The 22892-nt window shown below is 36.8% G+C and overlaps 1 protein-coding gene across 14 annotated transcripts in view; it reads right to left on the reverse strand.

Annotated features, from left to right (window-relative positions):
• Fer (FER tyrosine kinase) overlaps window positions 1–22892 on the reverse strand; it is a 486842-nt gene that overhangs the window by 400630 nt on the left and 63320 nt on the right. For all 14 annotated transcript variants that reach the window (XR_012449076.1, XM_074076987.1, XM_074076984.1 and 11 more), the window contains one exon: window positions 17012–17278. Coding sequence is in view for 13 of the 14 variants with exons in the window: in XM_074076987.1 (XP_073933088.1) it covers window positions 17012–17218 (207 nt within the window). In the remaining variant the exon portion in view is untranslated. The remainder of the gene's footprint in view (window positions 1–17011; window positions 17279–22892) is intronic.

Raw genomic sequence — 22892 nt, forward strand, 5'->3', positions numbered from 1 at the left:
CAAAAGAATTATAGAGAACACAATCTAGAGCCCACATGGGCCATGAATCATGCCAGGTTCCAACAGCCAGAATTTCAATTTTTATACTATATGAGATATCTTTCTAAGTACAGAGAATGATCTTGTGTTGGCAGAGGAGACATATTTTACCTGAGATTATACCTCTCACTGTTCCCACCTAACAAATATAAAAACAAGAACCAAGAGGATCAAACTGTCTCCAAGTAACTTAACCACATCCCAAAACAAAACTCAAGAAACACAAAAATATTTATTCATTAAAAAGTAAAATTTACTGCCTGGCAAATATGAAGCCCTGAGTTCAAATCCCAGGGCCACTAAAAAAAAAAAAGGTATAATTTCTGCATTTCTACTGGGCACAGTGACTCAATACAGAATTGCAGCAACTCAGGAGGCAGAGATCAGGAGGATCAAGGCCAGCCCAGGCAAAAAGTTAGCAAGACATCCATCTTAACCAAGTAATACTGGGTGTGGGGGCACACATCTGTCATTCCAACTACACAAGAAGCTTAAATAAGAGGATCATGGTCCAGGACAGCCCAAGCATAAATAGGACACACTATTTAAAAAATATACTGCCAAAAAAAAAAGAAAGAAAAAGAAGAAGAATGAGTAGCTATGCATGGCAGTGAGTGCTTGTAATTCCAGCTCTTGGGAAACTGAGGCAGGAGGAGCTCAAGCTCAAAGCTAGCCTGGACTACATAGCAAGACCCTGTCTAAAAAGCAAAAAATTAGTACTAAAAAATAACAAAAGCACAAAGGGCTGGGGGTGTGATTCAAGTGTTAAGATTGCCTGCATAGCAAGCCTGAGTTCCTGAGTTCAAACCCCAGTTCCACAAAAAAAAGTAAAATTTATAACAAGTAGTAGCAAATCCAAGATGATCAGACACACAGACACAGAAAAATACAATTCAAAATAAGGAGCAATGGCAATCAATCAAAACTGACCCATAAGTAACACAGATGATAGAAGAGAGGGACACTTAACTGCTTCTAAAACTATATCCCATATACAGAGGAAATACTGACCGTTGAGTAGATACATGGAAGATGTAAAAAAGATTCAAATTGAGCTGCTACCGGTATTTATGACTTGCTTATCTTTAACATGAAAATGGCTCAACTACTTGGTTGTATTTACTCTCTCCAATTCTTCCACCTTACAGTACAGGCAGAGACAGGGCAAAATAAAGAAGTAAGTATAGGCAGATAGAAGAATATGAAGGAATGATACATATTATAATTTCAGTTAAAGTACTGACGAGGAAGGAAATGATTTTGCCACAAGAGAAGAGAGGGAGAAAATGACATTGTTTTAAAACAAACAGTCGAGTATCCAAGATGGCAACTAGGGTTACAGAAGGAGAAAGCCCAGGCTCCGTGACTCCAAAAACCTCCCTGAGATATTGGAGCCACACCTGGATAATTCTGACTGCTTCTAGCCAAAATAATAACTGCCATCACACTAGGTGCAGGAAACAATTCAAAGACCGACCCTCAAATAAGCCTTTAATTGCACCTAACAGCTGCAACACACTGCACAGCCAACAAGGCAGGTCCAACCCCCAGGAAACCCTCCTCCCCCATGGCAATTTTTTTCTTTTTTCTTTCCTTCTCTTCTCCTTCTTCCATCAAGTGGAAATAAAGCATAAACCAGAATCAAACTTTCAACATCCTGAATACCTAGTCCATGGAAAGCCTCTCCATACCATGTTACACTGAGAAAATTTGGCACTATTTCTCACCACTGATGCCACTGCCACCACTGCCATCTCCAAACCTGCCTAAGCATCAATAGACAGAACAAACAGGTGAGCACCAAGCACCATGCAGAACTCCCCTATCCACCCCGGGGGACATAAACCAGCACAGCCCCTGGGAAGACTGATTCCCCACCCCAACAAAAATGAATAACAAACAGCAACTGTAACCAAACACAGACAGTGGAGGGGGCGGGTGGAATGATGAAACTGCACCAGAGAAAGGAGGAGGAGCAAGGAACTAATCTCAGCACTGAACTATCTGTAAACAAACACAGACAGGAAAGCCAGTGAAGACTGAGAGCAGGAAGGCAACAAGCTACTCCCCCAAGCAGGGCAGGTAGTAGATCACAGAGCTCATCTCCTCACCCAGAGAGCAGCTTCCAAAACAAAACTGCCAGGCAAAACTGAAAACCAAACCGCAAACTGTAATTAAACAAGGACAGCGCAGGAGAAAGGTCAAACACAATATGCCCCAGAGAAAGGGGGCAGGGCAAAGAAATAAACTCCCAGAGCTGAACTCCCAGGAAACAAACACAGCATAAGCCACCTTCAAAGCAGGGCAGACAGTGGATCGCAAAGCTGATCTCCTGAAGTAAAGGGCAGCATTCAAAACTAAACTGTTCCACCTTGCTGGGGGAAGAACTGACCAAACAGCTGCAGCTGAAGGATAACACAGCTATCAGCTGGGGAAACCAGTAACTCTGACCACCATACATGATCTGGCAAACCAACCGCACCTCACAATTTCAATTAAACTGGTAGAAGAACAAAACACTACTCACAAGCCAATCACCTGGTGAGACCACATCAGAGCTTCTGCTTATATGCCGATATCAGGACTGGATGCCTGAGGAACTAAAACTAAGACTGAAATTCTATTGTTCCTGAAGCTGGTGGGCTTTTTATTGTTTTTTTTTTCCTGTTGTTTAGGTTTTCTGTTTGTCTGTTTCTTTGTTTTATTATTGTGAGGGGGTTGTTTTTGTTGTTCATATTTTCTTTTTTTTTCTACTATATTATCAAGTTTACCATCATCATCTTTGAATCCCTACTCTTACCCCATCACTCTACCTCCTGTGCTACAATCCATTGCTCTCCCTACCAACTACTCTCTCTACCCCTTCTCATCTACTCTCTCCCCCTGCCTTCACCTCCCTCTCCCATTCTCCCCTAACCTGTCACCAGACTACCCCTCCCTCTTCCACACTCACCACCTGCTGACCAACCTACTATACCAACCACCAACAATCCCTGACAAAAGCACCCTACACTACAATAACAAAAATGTACCCAAACACACACAAGGGCCACAAAACCTAGCAGCCCCTGCACTGCTTCCCCCACTCACCCACCCCACTTCCGCCTCCCCTTTTAGTGCCACCCTAGCCAACTCCCCAAATTTCTATAGCTAGTCTAACAAATGTTAATCCCCCCACAACTCCCACTGTTTATAAATATTACCACCAAAAGGTCTTCTATATAAAATATGAACAACTGGTCAGGTTTTGAAAATGTGAATTAGCTATTGCTAAGTTACACCTCAGACCAGGGACAGAAATAGCACACCAACCTATCATCCAAGACAACCACAACTCACTTACTCCTCACACCCCCCACTTGCCCACTCCCAAAGAGGGCCACAATTCCTACAAGTTTTGTCCAACTCTGCCCAGATGCTTTGCAAATCTCCATCTACATGGAACGATTCCCCACTCAGATTCTGCACCTACCTTCTCAGCATTACCAATTGCTAGTGCTTTTCTTCATATATAGGGTTTTACTTCATTTAAATTTCAGCATTTAAAAAGATTTAAATATATAGATTTTCATAAAATCGTATTTTGTAATCTGTGAATAACTTTAAAACAAAATAAAGGTACTTTAAAAACTGTCAAAAGAAAAAAGACAATCACAACACAAAAATGAAATCACGGGAAAGAAAATGGATAACTAAAACCTCAAACTAGGCTATCAAGAGCAAAGTTGCACAGTACCAAGTGGAGTGATGGGAAGGAGAAGTGAGGATGGAAAACATTCGCCTCAAAAAAACTATTTCATACAGGATTTGAATGGAAATGAAGAAAATGGATAACCAAGTTCCTGACCCACAACAAAACAATGACACATGACACTAAGGAACCCAGCAATGCCCACAAAAACACCGTCAAAGAAGAACTCAATGAGAATTTCATGGAGAAGATACTAGACATGGTTAACCAAAATGTACAATATGCACTCAAGAAATTTCAAGACACAAAAAGTAAAGAATATGAGAAGACAGAGAAAAAAATAAATGACCTCAGAGGAGCCCTAAATAAACAGCAAACTCAAAGAGAGAACACTATAAATGGAGAGATAAATGAACTAAAGCTGAACATAAAAAATATTACAGAGGAAGTGACCCAAGATATGGAAAACCTCAGAAGAAAGAATCAAACAGAAACATAAAACACAGTCAAAGAGCACTCCAGCAAACTAGAACAAATGGAAGACAGACTATCAGAACTCAAAGATAAAATAAAAATTAGAGAAGCAAACGAAGAACTATTAGTCAAACAACTCCAGAGCTGTGAAAGGCATATGCAAGAACTCACCAACTTCATCAAAAGACCAAACCTGAGAATCATGGGCACTGAAGAAGGAGAAGAATTCTCAGAAAAAGGGATTCGTAATATATTCAACAAAATAATAACAGAAAATGTCCCAAATCTTCAGAAAGTTTTGCCCGTTCGGGTTCAGAGAGCCTCCAGGACACCAAACAGGCTTGACCAAAACAGAACCTCTCCATAGCATATAATCATTGAAACAACAAGTACAGGGAACAGAGAAAGGATAGTGAAGACTATAAGAGAAAAAAACAAATAACATACAAAGGTAAACTCATCAAAAACACAGCAGATTTCTCAACGGAAACCTTAAAAGCAAGAAGGGCATGGAGTGAAGTATTATGGGCACTTAATGAAAGTAACTTCAACACTGGGATACTCTATCCACAAAATTGTCATTCAAAATAGATGAAGCAATAAAAATCTTACATGATGAGCAGAAACTAAAACAATATATGAACACTAAGCCACCACTACAAAAGATTCTCCAAGGAATTCTGCACACAGAAGATTAAAGCAAACAAAATCATGAGAGAACATGCAGTATCAAACCACAGTAGAAGAAAAGACAAGAAATCAGAGAGTAGCTTTGATTCAGCTGCACACAATCAAATCCATAAACAACAAAAACAACTAAATGGCAGGAATCACCACATACCTATCAATAGTAACAGTGAATGTCAATGGACTTTACTTCCACATCAAAAGACACCATTTGGCAAACTGGATTAAAAAGGAAGATCCAACAATCTGTTGTTTACAAGACACCTATCTCATTGACAGAAACAAACACTGGCTTAGGGTAAAAGCCTGGAAGAAGATTACTAAGCCAATGGCCCCCAAAAACAAGCAGGAGTAACAATACTTATATCAGACAAATTTACATTGATCAAATGAGATAAAGGACACTTCATACTCATAAAAGAAGAAATACACCAAAAGGATATAACAGTTATTTATTATATAGCTTACTATATGCACCCAATGTCAGTACACCCAATTTCATCAAACATACTCTGAAGGACTTTTAAAAGCACATACAGACTCCAAAACAGTGGTAGTGGGAGACTTTAATACCTCCCATCACCAATAGATAGATCATCCAAACAAAAAATCAATAAATAAATCCTAAAACTAAATCACACCATAGATCAAATGGGTCTAACTGATGTCTATAGAATATTTCATCTAACAACACAATATACATAATTCTCAGCAGCCCATGGAACTTTCTCCAAAATTGATCACATCTTAGGGCACAAAGCAAGCCTCAGCAAATTTAAGAAAACAGAAATAAGACCATGCATTCTATCTGACCACAAGGCATTAAAACTAGAAATCAACAACAAAAACAGCAGTAAAAAACACGCAAACAATTGGAAGCTAAACAACACATTGCTCAATGATCAATGGGTCACTGATGAAATAAAAGAGGACATTAAAAGGTTCCTGGAAGTTAATGAAAATGAAAACATGACCTACCAGAACCTATGGGACACAACAAAGGCTGTCCTAAGAGGACGGTTTATAGCCATGAGTGAATATATTAAAAGGTCACAATAATCTCAAATCAATGATCTGCTACTACAGATCAAACTCCTAGAAAAACAAGGACAAGCAAACCCCAAAAAAGCAGGAGAAATAATTAAAATATGGACTGAAATCAACGAAATAGAAACAAACAAACAAAAAAAAAACCTTACAAAGAATTAAACAAAAAGTTGGTTATTTGAAAAAATAAATAAGATTGAAACACCCCTAGTAAACCTGACTAATATGAGGAGAGAAAAAACTCGAATCAGCAAAATCAGAAACACAAAAGGGGAAATAACAACAAACACCATGGAAATCCAGGAAATCATCAGAGACTACTTTGAGAGCCTATACACTAATAAATTTGAAAATCTTGAAAAAATGGACAGATTTCTAGCCATGTAGGACCATCCAAAACTGAAACAAGATGACAGCAATCACCTGACTAGATCTATAACACAAAACAAAATTGAAGAAGCAATTAAGAGTCTCCCAAAGAAGAAAAGTCCAGGACCTAATGGATTCACTGCAGAATTCTATCAGACCTTCAAAGAAGAACTAATACCAACACTCCTTAAAATGTTCCAAGAAATAGAAAGGGACGAACACTGCCTAACTTGTTTAATGAAGCCAACCTTACTCTCATTCCAAAACCAGACAAAGACACCTCCAAAAAGGAGAACTATAGGCCAATTTCCTTAATGAATATCAATGCAAAAATCCTCAATAAAATCATGGCAAACTGAATGCAACAACGTATCAGAAAGATCATTCACCACGACCAAGTCGGCTTCATCCCAGGAAGCAGGGATGGGTCAACATACGCAAATCTATAAATGTAATACAGCACATCAATAGAAGCAAAGACAAAAAAAACTTCATCATCTCAATGGAGCAGAAAAAGCCTTCAACAAGATCCAACACCACTTTATGATAAAAACTCTAAGAAAACTAGGAATAGAAGGAATGAACCTCAACATTGTAAAGGCTATATATGACAAACCTACAGCCAACATCATACTTAATGGTGAAAACTGAGACCATTCCCCTAAAATCAGGAACAAGACAAGGGTGCCCACTATCCCCACTCCTATTCGACATGGTACTGGAATTTCTAGCCAGAGCAATTAGGCAACAAGAAGAAATAAAAGGAATACAAGTAGGTAAAGAAACTGTCAAAATATCCCTATTTGCAGACAATATGATCCTATACCTTAAGGACCCAAAAACCTCTACCCAAAAACTCCTAAACACCATAAACAGGTATAGCAAGGTGGCAGGATACAAAATCAACTTACAAAAATCATTAGCTTTTCTACACACCAACAATGAACAAACTGAGAAGGAATACATGGAAAAAATTCCATTTACAATAGCCTCAAAAAAAACTCAAATACCCAGGAGTAAACTTAACAAAAGATGTAAATGACCTCTACAAGGAGAATTACAAACCCCTGAAGAAACAGATAGAGGAAGACTACAGAAGATGGAAAGATCTCCCATGCTCATGGATTGGAAGAATCAACATAATAAAAATGGCTATACTACCAAAAGCAATCTACATGTTTAATGCAATTCCCATCAAAATCCCAATGACTTTCATCACAGAGATTGAAAAATCTACCCTAAAGTTCATTTGGAAACACAAGAGACTGCAACTAGCCAAGGCAATACTCAGCAAAAAGAGCAATGCTGAAGGTATCACAATACCAACTTCAAACTATATTACAAAGCAATAGCAATAAAAACAGCATGGTACTGGCACAAAAACAGACATGAAGACCAGTGGAAAAGAATAGAGGACCCGGATATGAAATATAAACTATAAACTATACCCACTTTATTTTTGACAAAGGGGCCAAAAATATACGATGGAGAAAAGACAGCCTCTTCATCAAATGTTGCTGGGAAAATGGTTATCCATCTGCAAGAAACTAAAACTAGATCCATGTCTATCACCCTGTACTAGTATTAACTCAAAATGGATCAAGGACCTTAATATCAGACCCAAAACGCTGAAGTTAGTACAGGAAGGAGCAAGAAACACTCTGGAAGTAATAGGTATAGGCAAGGACGTCCTCAATAGAACCCCAGCAGCCCAGCAACAAAGAGAAAGAATGGACAAATGGGACTTCATAAAACTAAAAAGCTTCTGCACAACAAAAGAAATGGTCTCTAAACTAAAGAGACCACCCACAGGGTGTGAGAAAATATTTTCCAGCTATGTATCAGACAAAGGACTTATAACCAGAATATACAGGGAACTTAAGAAACTAAACTCTCCCAAAATCAAGGAACCAATTAAGAAAAGGGAAACTGAATAAATCAGAACTTTCTCAAAAGAAGAAATTCAAATGGCCAAAAAGCACATGAAAAAATGCTCACCATCTCTAGCCATAAAGGAAATGCAAATCAAAACCACACTAAGATTCCACCTCATCCCTGTTAGAACAGCCATCATCTAAAACACCACCAACAACATGTGTTGGTGAGGATGTGGAGTAAAAGGAACCCTCATACACTGCTGGTGGGAATGCAAGCTGGTGCAACCACTCTGGAAAAAAATTTGGAGGCTTCTTAAAAATCTAAACATAGATCTGCTATATGATTCAGCAATCCTGCTCCTGGGGATATAACCAAAGAAATGCGACACAGGTTATTCCAAAGGCACCTGAACACCCATGTTTAGTGCAGCACTATTCACAATAGCCAAGTTATGGAAACAGCCAAGATGCCCCACTACTGACAAATAGATTAAGAAAATGTGGTATTTATACACAATGGAATGTTACTCCACCATGAACAAGAATGAAATCTTATAATTTGCAAGTAAATGGGTAGAACTGGCAAACATAATTCTGAGTAAGGTTAGCCAGACTCAGAAGACCAAAAATCATATGTTCTCCTTCATATTCGGTCTTTAGATCTAGGGCAAATACAGCAATGTTGTAGATCTTGGGTTACATAACAAGGGGAGAACATATACGGGAGGTATGAAGTTAGATAGAAAACCCAAAACATGAAAGCAATTGATGTCCCCACTCCAGAGGAATTAATAAAGAAACCTTAAAGTGACAGAGGTCAACATGAGAAGGGGATCAGGAACCAGTGTAAAGTTCAGTTAGAGATGAATCAAACTGGGTTGTAACACATTTGTACAATGCTAGGAATCTCTTTGTATAATTGTCCTTATCTCAAGTAGCAAAAATGCTCTGTCTTTTGTATTATTGCTTATTTCTACTCTGCAATGGAACTGGAGAAAAGTGCAGAAGAGGTTCAGCCTGGAAGGGAAGGCGGAGGGGGGTTGAGGATAGGGGCGGGGGCAGGAGGGAGAAATGACCCAAACAATGTATGCACGTGTGAATAAATGAGTAATAAATAAAAAATTAATAAATAAAAGCTTCCTGGAAGTTAATGAAAATGAAAACACAACATACCAGAACCTATGGAACTCAACAAAGGCAGTCCTAAGAGAAAAGTTTATAGCCATGAGTGCATATAATAAAAGGACAGAAAGATTTCAGATAAACATCTAATACTACATGTCAAACTCCTAGAAAAACAAGAAGCAAAACCTAAACCAAGCAAAAGGAGAGAATTAATAAAAATAAGGGCCAAAATTAATGAAATATAGACCAAAAACTCATACAAATTAATTAAGGAAAACAAAAAGCTGGTTCTTTGAAAAACTAAACAAGATTGACAAACCCGTGGCAAATCTGAGTAAAATGAGGAGGGTAAAGACCAAAATTAGTAAAATAAGAAACAAACAAGGAGAGATAATAAAAAACACTAAGGAAATCCAGGGAATCATCAGAGACTACTTTGAGAACCTATAGTCTAATAAATTTGAAAATCATGAAGAAATGGACAAATTTCTAGATATTTATGACCATTCAAAACCAAACCAAGAGGATATTAACCACCTAAACAGATCTATAACACATAATGAATCTGAAGCAGCAATAAAGAGCCTCCCAAAAAAGAAAAGTTCAGGACCTGACAGAATCTCTGCTGAATTCCACCAGACCTTCAAAGAAGAATTAATACCAATATTCCTTACACTTTTCAACAAAATAGAAAGGGCAGGAACAAACTGCCTAACTCATATTATGAAGCCAGTATTACGCTCATCCCAAAACCAAACAAAGACACCTCCAAAAAGGAGAACTACAGGCCAATTTCCTTAATGAACATTGATGCAAAAATCCTCAATAAAATAATGGCAAACCTAATTCAACAACATATCAGAAAGATCATTCACCACGACCAAGTCGGCTTCATCCCAGGAAGCAGGGATGGTTCAACATACACAAATCTATAAATGTAATACAGCACATTAACAGAAGCAAAGACAAAAACCACTTCATCATCTCAATGGAGCAGAAAAAGCCTTTAACAAGATCCAACACCACTTCATGATAAAAACTCTAAGAAAACTAGGAATAGAAGGAATGTACCTCAACATTGTAAAGGCTATATATGACAAACCTATAGCCAACATCATAGTTAATGGTGAAAAACTGAGACCATTTCCCCTAAAATCAGGAACGAGACAAGGGTGCCCACTATCCCCACTCCTATTCGACATAGTACTGGAATTTCTAGCCAGAGCAATTAGGCAACAAGAAGAAATAAAAGGAATACAAGTAGGTAAAGAAACTGTCAAAATATCCCTATTTGCAGACGATATGATCCTGCACCTTAAATACCCAAAAACTCCTCGACACCATAAACAGCAACAGATATGAAGACCAGTGGAATAGAACAGAGTACCCAGGCATGAATCCACACAGCAATGCTCTCCTTATTTTTGACAAAGGTGACAAAAACACCCTCTAGAGAAAAGACAGCATCTTCAACAAATACTTCTAGGAAAAGTGGTTATCTGCCTGCAGAAAACTGAAACTAGATCCAGGTCTATCACCCCACATTAGTATCAACTCAAAGTGCATTAAGGACCTTAATATCAGACCCAAAACTCTGAAGTTAGTACAGGAAAGAACAGGGAATACTCTGGAAGCAATAGGTATAGGCAAGAACTTCCTCAATCAAACTCCAGTAGCCCAGCAACTAAGAGAAAAGATGGGCAAATGGGACTACATGTAATTAAAAGCTCCTGCACAACATAAGAAATGGTCTCTAAACTGAAGAGACCACCCAAAGAGTGGGAGAAAATAACTGCTGGCTATACATCAGACAAAGGACTGATAACCAGAATATATAGGGAGCTCAAAAAACTAAACTCCCCCCAAATCAATGAATCAATAAAGTGGGCAACGGAACTAAACAGAACATTTTCAAAGGAAGAAATCCAAATGGCCAAAAAAATCCATGAAAAAATGCTCACCATCCCTGGCCATAAAGGAAATGCAAATCCAAACCACACTAAGATTCTACCTCACTCCTAATAGAACAGCTATCATCAAAACCACCACCAACAACAAATGTTGGCAAGGATACGGGGAAAAAGGGACCCTCAGACACTGCTGTTGGGAATGCGAGCTAGTACAACCACTTTGGGAAACAATATGGAGGCTTTTTTAAAAACTAAACATAGATCTGCCATATGATCCAGCAATACCACACTTAGGGATATACCCAAAGGAATGCGACTCAGGTTATTCCAAAGGCACCTGCACACCCATGTTTATTGCAGCACTATTCACAATAGATAAGTTATGGAAACAGCCAAGATGCCCCACTACTGACAAAAGGATTTAGAAAATGTGGTATTTATACACAATGATAATTATACACAATGGAATTTTACTCAGCCACAAAGAATGAAATTTTGTCATTCCCAAGTAACTGATGGAACTAGAGAACATCATCTTAAGTGAAATTAGCCAGGCCCAGAAGGCCAAAAATCATATGTTCTCCCTCATATGTGGACTTTAGACGTAATACAATTGCAGTAATATTATTAGACATGGGTCACATGCTAAAGGGAGAACGCACACAGGAGGAATACAGAAAGGGAAGGAAACCTAAAACTTGAAAGTGATGTGTCCACTGTAGAGGAGCTAATAAAGTAATCTTAAACTAACAGAGGCCACTATGGGAAGGTGACCAGGAAGTAGTGAAGAAGTGTGGTAGAGATGAACCAATTCAGGTTGTAATACACATGTGCATGGAAGCAATGCTAGAAATCTCTCTGTATAGTTATCTTTATCTCAATCTAGCAAAAATGCTACGTCTTTCTTATTATTGCTTACATCTTCTCTTCAACAAAACTGGAAAAGAGGAAGCAAGGGCTGGGGGGCAAAGGAGGGAGTCGGGGGAGAGATGGCCCAAACAAAGTATACGCATATGAATACATGAATAAACAAGGAAAGTTTTAGAGTTAACCTCACTAATAGAGTTATTAAAGGAAGCCAGACATGAAAAATATTGAGACGAAAAATATACTAGATAGAACTAATGACAGGTGAAACATGACATAAAAATCAAATTAGTGAAGCAAAAAACATTAACATCAGAAATTAAACAAGGCTGGCAGAGTGGCTCAAGCAGTAACAGAGCCTGCCTAGCAAGCATGAAGCCCTGAGTTCAAACCCCAGCAGTACCAAAAAAAAAAAACTAATCAGAATGACACACTGACAGAAGACAGAAAAAAAAACACACCATCAGTTAACAGTGAGACAACTTTAAACTACCAATATATGCAATCAAAGTCCCCAAAGAAGAAAGAAGAAAAACCAAAAAACTTTTTTAAAATAATGCTTGAAATTTTTCCAAAGTCAATAAAAACTGCCTACAGCTATCTGTGATTTACCACAGGTCCAATGAAGTCAACAAATCTACAGCCCAAGAAACACAGAAAAGCTACATTTAAAAAAGCATAACAAATTGCTTTCAAAGCACTAGCAATGAGAAAATCCCAAACCAATGGGAAAAAATTAGATACATATTTTTCAGAAAGAATGCAAGATGACAACATAGCAGTATATTTACAGTAATAAAAAAATTACAAACTAGATTTCTATACACAGTAAAAATTTTTCCAAAATCAGAGACAACATAAAGATATTTTCTCAAGTCCAAAATCTTAAAAAATCCACTACCAGCAGAACTGCATTGTAAGAAATATTAAAGGAAGCCCTTCAGGCAGAAGTAAAATGACATCAAAAAGAAACATAAGTCTGTGCAAGGAAGTAAAGAAGATAAAAGCTGTATGCAAATATAAAAGCATGTTTTTATTTAAATTGATCAAAAGATAATTATTTATAGAAGTAATAATTCTTTATGTGGGATTCGTGTCATATATATAAATAATATATAGTTATAGTAAGAAAAGAGAAATATTATAAACCTTAAAGCAATCGCTAACATAGCATAATAAACAAGTAATAGGAAACAATCCACCAAATTAGATAAAAATAGAATTACAAAAAAAATACTCTACACATTCAATGCAATCCCTATTAAAATACCAATGACATTCTTCATGTAACTAGAAAAAATAATCCTAAAATTTGTATGAAACCACTAAAAAAAACCCAAATAGCCAAAGTAATTTTGAATAAAAAGAATAATGAGGAGGAATTATACCACCTAACTACAAAATATACAACAAATCTATGATAATCAAGCACTATGGTAGTGGCATAAAACAGACCAATGGAACAGAATAGAGAGCCTTAAAAAAAATCCCACACATCTACATCCCACTGAGTTTCAACAAAGATGCTAAGAATACACAGTAGAGACAGAACAATCTCTTAAATAAATGGTAAAAGAAAAAATGGATAGCCACATGCAGATGAAACTAGACCCTCACTATTCACCACTTTGAATCAACTTAAAATGCACTGAAGACTTAACTATAAAGCCAGAAACTACTAGAAGAAAATATAAGGGAAACGCTTCAGGATTTTTCTAGACAAGACCCAAAAAACATAAGAAAAAAAAATCAAATATTGAAAAAGAGGATTACATCAAACTACAAAGCTTCACAGAAAAGAAAACAATCAGCAGAGTGAAGAGAAAACCTACAAAATGGTACAAAACATCTGAAAACTATACATCTGGCCAAAGATTAGTATCTAGAATATATAAGGAGCTAAAAAAACCTTAATAGCAAAATAGCAATCTGATTAAAAAATAGGTATAGACCTAAACAGACACTTCTCAAACAAAGACATACAAATAGGTATGTAGAATAGGTATATAGGAAAATGCTCAACATCAGTAATCATTAGGGAAATACGAATTGAATCAGTTAACACCTCACCCCAGTAAGGATGGCCATTATCAAAAAGACAAAAGGTAAGTACTGGTAGAGATGTGGAAAAAAGGGAATCTCTGCACACTGTTGGTAGAAAAGTATGTTAGTACACACATTGTAGAAAACAGAATAGAGATCTCTCAAAAATTTTAAAACATAACTACTATATGACCCAGCAATCCCTCTAGTGGGAATATATCCAAATTAAATCAGAATATCAAACATATATTTACACTCTCAAATTCATTGCGGCATTATTGACAACAACAAAGAAATGGAAAGAATCTAAGCATCTATCAACTGAAGAACAGATGAAGAAAATATAGAACAAAAGACACAAAGAAATACTATTCAGTCATAAAAAGATGAAATACTGTCATCAGAAACAACATGGGTGGAATGGAGATGATTATGACAAGTGAAATAGACCAGGCATGGAAAGACAAGTACTGATCTCCCTCATGTATGTATAATATTTTTTTTAAAAAATTGATCTCATAAACAGTAAAGAATAGTATGTTGGTTATAAGAGGCTAGGGAAGAAAAGAGATGGAAAAATTGGTGAATAGGTACTAATTTATGGCTAGTTAGAAGCAAGTTCTGATGTGCTACTGCACATCAGAGTAACTATAGATAATGATAATACACTGTGGGTTTCAAAAAGCTAAAAAAAGAAAAAGGACTTTGGGGACTAGAGGTGTGGCTCAAGCGGTAGAGCGCCTGCTTTATAAGTGTGAAACCCTGAGTTCAAACCCCAATCCCACCAAAAGAAAAGAGGACTTTAAATGTTTTCACCATAAAGGAGTATCTGTTTGAGGAAACAGACATGTTTAACCTAATACTACACATTTATAAGTGTGTCGAAACATTACGTGGTAACCCATTAATATGTATAACATTTGTGTTTTTATATGCCACTTGAAAACAATTTAAATTTAAGAAAATTTAAAAATCAAAATTAGAAAGGAAAATGAACAATTAGAACAAAGAAAAAGTAGATAAAACAAGGAAAAACAAAAAGGCAAAATGAGAAGTAAACCTATCCATATCTATAATCACATTAAATCTAACTAGGGATGCAGCTAAGTGGTATATCACTTGCCTAGTATGTGCAAGGTCTGGGGTGGACCTCTAGCACTGCATAAGTAAAATGAAATACTTTAAACATACTAACTAAATGCCCGAGATTGTCATATTAAGAGATAAAATAAGACTCAAGTATATGCTATTTTCAAGAACCCACTTTTTTGTGGGGGGGGTATTGTGGTTTGAACTCAGGACTTTGTTCAAACATGCACTCTACCACTTGAGCCACACTTACAGTCCATTTTGCTCTGTTTATTTTTGGAGACAGGTTCACAAGAACTTTTTGCCTGGGCTGGCCTTGAACCGTGATCCTCCTAATCTCAGCTTCCCAAGTAGCTAGGATTACAGTGGTACTGGGCAAGAAGCCACTTTTAATGTAATATCGAAATATGATGAAAAAAGACATGCCATGCTAACATTAACCAGGAAAGCGGGAGAGATTATATTAATATCAGACAGAGTAAATTTTACAGTAACATTTTTACTAATGATTATTACTAAAAATGAAGGTAACTTCACAATAATAAAGGAGCCAATACATAAGGAAAAAATAAAAATCCTAAACATTTTTCATCCAGTAAATGCATCAATTGACAAGAAGATATAACAATTTTAAACATTTATGTATCTAATTACAGAGATTCAAAATATATGCAAAATTGATTAAATTGCAAGTAGAAATAGACAAATTCACAATTATAATTAGGGATTTCAAAACCCCTCTCTTGATAACTGGTGGAGCAGGTAAACAAAAATGAGGAAAAAAAAACTGTGATGGTTAATTTTATGTGTCTGTTTGGGTCATGAGACAAATAGCTGGCAAAACATTATTTCTGGATCTGCCAATGATAGTATCTATGGAAGAGATTAACATTTGAATCAGTCGACTGAATACAGAAGATCTGTCCTCACCAATGTGGGAAGACATCATTTAATCTATAGAGGGCCTACTAGAATGAAAAGGAGGAGAAAAGACAATTTGCTCTTTCTTCTGAAATTGAGACATCCATCTTCTCCTTTAACAACAGAACTCCAGATTTTTGGTCCTTTGTATTCTGGGACTTATGCCAATATCTCCCAATGCTTTCATCTTCAACCTAAGACTGGGACTTATAACATCAGTTCCCCTGATTCAAGCCTTCTGATTCACACTGAGCTTCATCACCAGCTTTCTTGGCTTTCTAGCTTATAGGACTTCTTGACCACCATAATAAGCCCCCTGTTACACATCCCTATAAACAAGATCCTATTGTTTCTGTTTCTCTACAAATTCCCAACCCAAAAATAAAAGACATAAATACCACAACCAACAATCTTGGACTTATTGTCCATATATAGCATAATTCAACTAACAACAGAAAATACATAGTATCAAGTGCACATGAAACAGTTGTCAAGACAGACCAAATACATATTCTTAAACTTAAAAGCATTCAAGTTATACAAGTTGTAAACAGGCTCATGGGAAACAGTGGAACTAAATTCAAAATCAACAATGAAAAGATATCTGGAAAAAACCCAAATATTTATAAGACTGAGAAGATACACGAGTCAAACAAAAAAAAAAGAAAGAAAAGAAATCAAAAGGTAAATTAAAATGCATTCTGAACTGAAAAAGTATTATGCACATAAAAATTTACAGGACACAGCTAAAACAATACTCAGAAAAAATTTAACACTACAAGTTGACTTGGTATGCTCATTCCATAGTATGATCTATTTGCTTTAAGGACAATTATGATGTTATACATAATGAATGATGAAATTATTCTTACCTTGGATACATTACTGACATAATTCATTTGAACAGTACTTTCCTTATCAACTTGATTACAAAGGTTCTGTAAAGTAGATGCATATTCTTTATCACTTTTTATTCTCAGAGCCATAAATTTCTTCACCGTTTCCAGTAACCGTAATTCCCAGTCTTGCAATTTTAACACAGCTTCATGTGAATTCTTCAGATCACTCCCAAACCCCATTTTTGTAAAGCACTGCTTATCCTCCACACTGCACAAGTGAGACTTCTAATCAGCACATATCTGTGTAGGTAAACACAAGAAAAAAAAAAACTTAAATTGAATGGAAATTAGTCTTTGAAGCAAATTTATGGCCATTCTTTTTAGGGTAAAATAAAAATCATTACAACTGAACGCTTTCTTCCAAAGATCAGAAACAAGATGAGGCTATTTACTCTATTGCTGACTTCTATTCAACATTATACTGGAGGCTCTAGACATTGCAATGACATAAATAAAAGACATTCAGATTACAAACTATTTTTATTTGTAGACTACATCATCTTATATATAGAAATCCTAAGGAATTAAATAAAAAATTATTAGAATAAATGAGTTTAGTAATATTATAAGTTGTTATAGTTTAAATATGAAATATCCCCTATAGGCACATGTGTTGAATGCTTATTCCCCAGCTGGTGGTAGAATTTTGGGAGATGATGGAAACTCTAGGAGGTGAGGCCTAACAGGTGGAAACAGGTCACTGGTGGGTGCCTTTGAAGGTTATACCTCATCTCCAGTCCTCTCTTCACTCTCTGCATCTTAGCTTCCATGAGGTGAGCAACTTCTGACACATGCTCCCACACCTTACTACAGGCCCAGAAACACAAAGCCAAGTGACCATGGACTAAAACCTGAGTCAAAATAAGTCCCTCCTCCTGTATGTTGTTTTTTGCAGGTAGGTGGTCACAATGATGTAAAGCTAACTAACACTTAAAGTGTGTAAGGTCAATACATAAAAACCAATTCTATTTCTATATACTAGCAACAATCAACCCAAAATGAAATTAAGAAGCAATGTTATTTATAATAACATTAAAAAGGAGTAAGACACTTAGGAATAAACTTAAGAAAAAGGCAAAACTTGTACCCTTAACACTATAAAACATTGTTGAAAGAAATTTTAAAAGACCTGAATAAATTTAAAGGCTCATATTCAAAAATATTTAATGCTGTTAAGAAAGCAAGATTCCCCACTTTGATATATAGACTTAATGTAATCCATGCTAATATATTACCTTGCCATTTTGCAGAAATGAACAAGCCAATACTAAAATATATATGATAAGGCAAAGGAGTAAGAATAACTATTTAAAAGCCTTGTAAAAAGTTGCAGGATTCACACTTTCTGATTTCAAAAGTTAATGCTACGGTAATTGACAGTTCCTCTCTCCCTACACACACACACACACACAAACACACACACACACACACACACACACACACACACACACACACACACACACACACATCCTGTGGCACTCTGCACCACCTTAGGACTCTACCAACAAGAAGGCCAAGGCCATCACCAGATGTAGCCCCTCAATCTTCAACCTCCAAAACCCTGAGCAAAAATAAACCTCTTTTCTTTATAAAACTTGCTCTGTGGTACTGTTGTACCACAGAACAGTACCAGTTGTTACTGCAACAGGAAATGGATAGTAAAGTGAAGTATAACTTTAAAAAGTTGTTTAAAAACAGCATAACTTATGACTATATTCAAGTCAGTTATCATAAACTTCTCCCAAAATATCCTCCTTGTTTACTATAAATCCTAAAAACTATGCTGGAATTTATTTTGTCCCTCCTTCCCCCAAGTTTCCTAGAATGTCACGCAGTGAATCTTTGAGTCCAATAGAAGAAATATAGAAAAATACCTTCTATTTCTAGTTCTATGTCATCCATACCAGAAAACAATGTCTTGTTAATTAAGTTGATATCCTATAAACCTCACAGAAACACAAGAATTTTCTCTCTCTAATCTCAGTGATCTCATCTAAAAATATGACCAAAATAAGGGTTTTCCATATTGAATAAATTATAAATTAACCCAACTGAAAGATGTCCAAATTTATGAACTACAAAGTAATTAGAGGAAAAAAATCTGAGTTGTGAAAAAACTCCACTGCATTACATTTTCCAAAGTAGCAACCAAGACACGATATGGACCTTAGTATAAGTAAGTCCACACAAAACAACTAACTTACTCACTTCAATATCACATAGGATTATTCCAGTTTTTCATTTGGCATACAAGTAGCTTTTCAAAAAAGGACTTTGAGGCCTGGGGTTTCGCTCAGTAGTAAAGAACTTGACTAGCATGCAGGAGGCCTTAGATTTTTAATAACAATGCCTTGAAAAAATTAAAATTACTTTGACATACTGTATCCTTTCTAAAGCACAAAACAATGAACGATTTTCTGTTGTTTTACCAGCAGCTCAACTAAACCTTGGGGGAGATACATCCTATCTTATCCCATGTTTTCAAGAGAAGAATAAGGTACATTTTGGGGGCAAAGAAAGGTAAAATATTTTACTTTTTTTAAAAAAGTAATGGTGGTTCACTTTATTCTGTAACTTGGCATAAAGATTACCTCTGTTTCTAAATACATCATGATAACACAAAGCCTGAGATTCTCCTTTTCCATCTGGAGAAACAAAGACAGGACATCAACAAGAGAGACCCAATTATAGCAAGCAACCCCATCAGGAGCCTCTTTGTCCCCTCAGGCCATAGAATCTCCTCCCCCATCTACAGACACCAAAGCAGACTGGCAGAACTGGCTCAAGATCCTAAATTAAAACCCCAGTACCATCAAAAAAAAAAAAAAAAAAGGAACTAATTGAAAAAAAAGAAAGATGGAGAACTTAGTATGCTAACTTGGTACTTCTATAAATGAGGAAGAACAATATTCATTTTGCTTATAAGCATACAAAATATTTTTAGAACACATGGTAGCCTGACACAGGATTGGGGGAGAACTATCATCATACACTTTTGTTTGCTTGTTTGTTTGTTTTAAAAAGGGTCTCACTAAGTAGCCCCGGCTGGCTTTGAACTCACAACCTCCTACCTCAGCCTCCAGAGTGCTATGATTACAGACATGTGCTACCATGTGTGGCTTGTATATTCCTTTGTATCTCTGAATGCCAGTCTAAGTGAATATATTGACATTACTCATTCAAAAAAAAAAGAATTTTTAAAGAGAAAATTATAAAACACATGAATTACCCAGAAAGCTTCCTAGAAATGGCAATATATGAACTAGGACTAGAATAGTGATTTAGATTTTAAAGTCAAGAGGAACAGGAAGGGCCATTATGCAACAAAACTGAATATAAGGTGCAGTTTTTTTTTAAAAAGAAAAGAAAAAAAATTGTCTCCAAAATCATGCTTTATGTGACAAGCAGTAGGAGACCGCATGCCAATTTACCTCCTGCTATTCCTCTGCTCAGGAAACTAATAGAGCTCAAACTCCTTGAATCCCAGTAATTAGTTGGTTTTTGAGGCAGAATACTAAAGCAATGAACATGATACTTTAAAAGGATGAATCTGCCTGTGCCACGTCCAGTTTGTGAAAATTTCTCAGATATGTTACAGTTCAAGAGATAGAAATAGATTTTGATCTGGCAGCTGAGTATACTACAGCTTAAAGAGAGGAACAAAGATCAAATGAGAACTAAGAAGGCAAACTAAAAAGCTGTTTTAGCAATAAAACTTAAGAAATGAAGATCTAGAATTGACAGGGTCCCTAAGAATTAAGATGGGAGAATCTTAACCTGGCAAATGGATTAGAGAACCAAAAAGATGATCCAAGGAAACCTCCAAGACTTGAGTAAGAAAGAATGGGGGCAGTATCAACAGAAAGGGAAGAATGAGAATGTGCAGCTTTTTAAGTAAAATAATAAGACTAAAAATCCAAATTTGAGTGTCAACTGCTTGCAGGTGATAGATGAAAATCTTTACTAGAATTTTGGATAAAATCAGTATTGTTAATCAGTTCCTCAGAGTCTCCTATCAAAAAATAATAAAAAATAGATTTTTTAAGAAAAATAAAAATTTCAAACATACCATCAGCAAATAAAGGAGAACTACCTCATGCCATGGATTACACGGCATGATTTCAATGGAGAGACAGAAGACGCTGGTGCCCTAGGTAACACAGCAATGTGCCCTACCCTGCAGTGTGTGCAGAAGACATTCTGAGGAAGAAGATTTAACAAACTGTGAGAATTCTCCCTGGATATCCCAGTCTGAAAACAAGCAAATAGAGAGCAGCAGGCTAAAGGAGAGAAGTCAAGAAGATAAAGAGGACTGCTGCTTTATACCAGCACAGCACTTTAGAAACGCAAGGACCAGTGCTCTGTAACAAACTGGTGCGTAACATTTAAGCCCAGGATTAAACAATGTTTACTGAAATCTTTTTTTTTTTTTTTTTTTTGCATTACTGGGGGGTTGAACTCAGATTTGAGTTCACTTGAGCCACACCCCCAGATCTTTTTGTGATATTTATTTTTGAGATAGGATCTTACAGGGCGGCCTGGCTGCAAAGCTCCTATTTGTGCTTCCCTGCATAGTCAGGATCACAGATACACACCACCACACCCAGCCATTGGTTAAGATGGGGTCTCACAAACTTTTGGCCCACGTGGGCCTTGAAACATAATCCTTCCAATCTCTGCTTCCCAAGTAGCTAGAATCATAGGCTTGAGCTACCATGTAGGCTAATGGAATCTTGTAAGACAAAGTCAACTCCAGGCAACATGTCCTCACCTATTTACCTTCATGCTCATGTGCCACAGAAACTGAAACTCAAAGGAAAATAGCTTCTGATCCAAACAAGATGGCAGAGACAATTTATCCTAGCTCCTCCCGATTAAGCACAAATAAAAATCCTGGAAATAGCACAAAATATAACCAAAGAAGACTTCTGAAAGGAGGAAAGAATTCACATTTCTTTGGAACTCTAGAACTAGAAGAACAGCACAGAGGCAGGGTGTCTTGTGCTCCCCTCACCCAACAGAGGAAGGTCACCAAAACCCTGCTCTTCAGCCATTAGCCTCATAACAGAGGGCAGCCCCTGTAACCTAATTCTTCCCAGAAGAGAAGTCCCTCTGACAACATCAAGGGAAGCAGACACCAGCAGCAAGGGAGATGAACTGGGAATATCACCAAAAACAAATAGCAAGGCGAGGCATTCTCCTTCCCCACAAAGCCTGAGACTCCTTTTCCATCTAGAGAAACCAAGGCAGGAGGAATCCGCAACAGAGACACAATTATAGCAAGCAACCCTAACAGGAACCTCTTTGTCCCCACAGGCCAAAGAATCCCCTCTCCACCAGAGACATCAGAGCAGACTGGCAGAACTGGCAAGAGAGACTTACCTTTTGCAGTAAGTCCCCAGAAAACCATAGGTCCGAAACTCTCCCAATCCTCCCCATCCCAGAGACATTAGGGGAATAGGACATGGTAGGAAAATCCAAGCACACCCTTTCCCCATATCCCAGACTTTATCTAAGAGTTTTCTACAGGAACTGTGGCCAGAGGGAACCCAAGAGTTACCTATAAATGACGCAAGCCAAAAGAACAGCGTCAAGACTTGAAAACTAAACTGTCATCAGAACTTCAGTCCACAAAAAATACACTAAGACCTGAATGCTAAAACTAAACAAGATGACTGCCTATGAAAATAAAAGATTGAAATAGATCCCACGTCTCCTAATATAATTCATAAATTATCTAGGATTTGATCAGAAATCATTTGTCAGTCCAAGAATCAAGAAAGGCATAACTTGAATGAGAAAACATAATCAACAAATACCAACACTAAGATAATGCCTATGCCAGAATAACTTT

Source organism: Castor canadensis, chromosome 6 (genome assembly GCF_047511655.1).
Source record: "Castor canadensis chromosome 6, mCasCan1.hap1v2, whole genome shotgun sequence".
Lineage (NCBI taxonomy): Eukaryota > Metazoa > Chordata > Mammalia > Rodentia > Castoridae > Castor > Castor canadensis.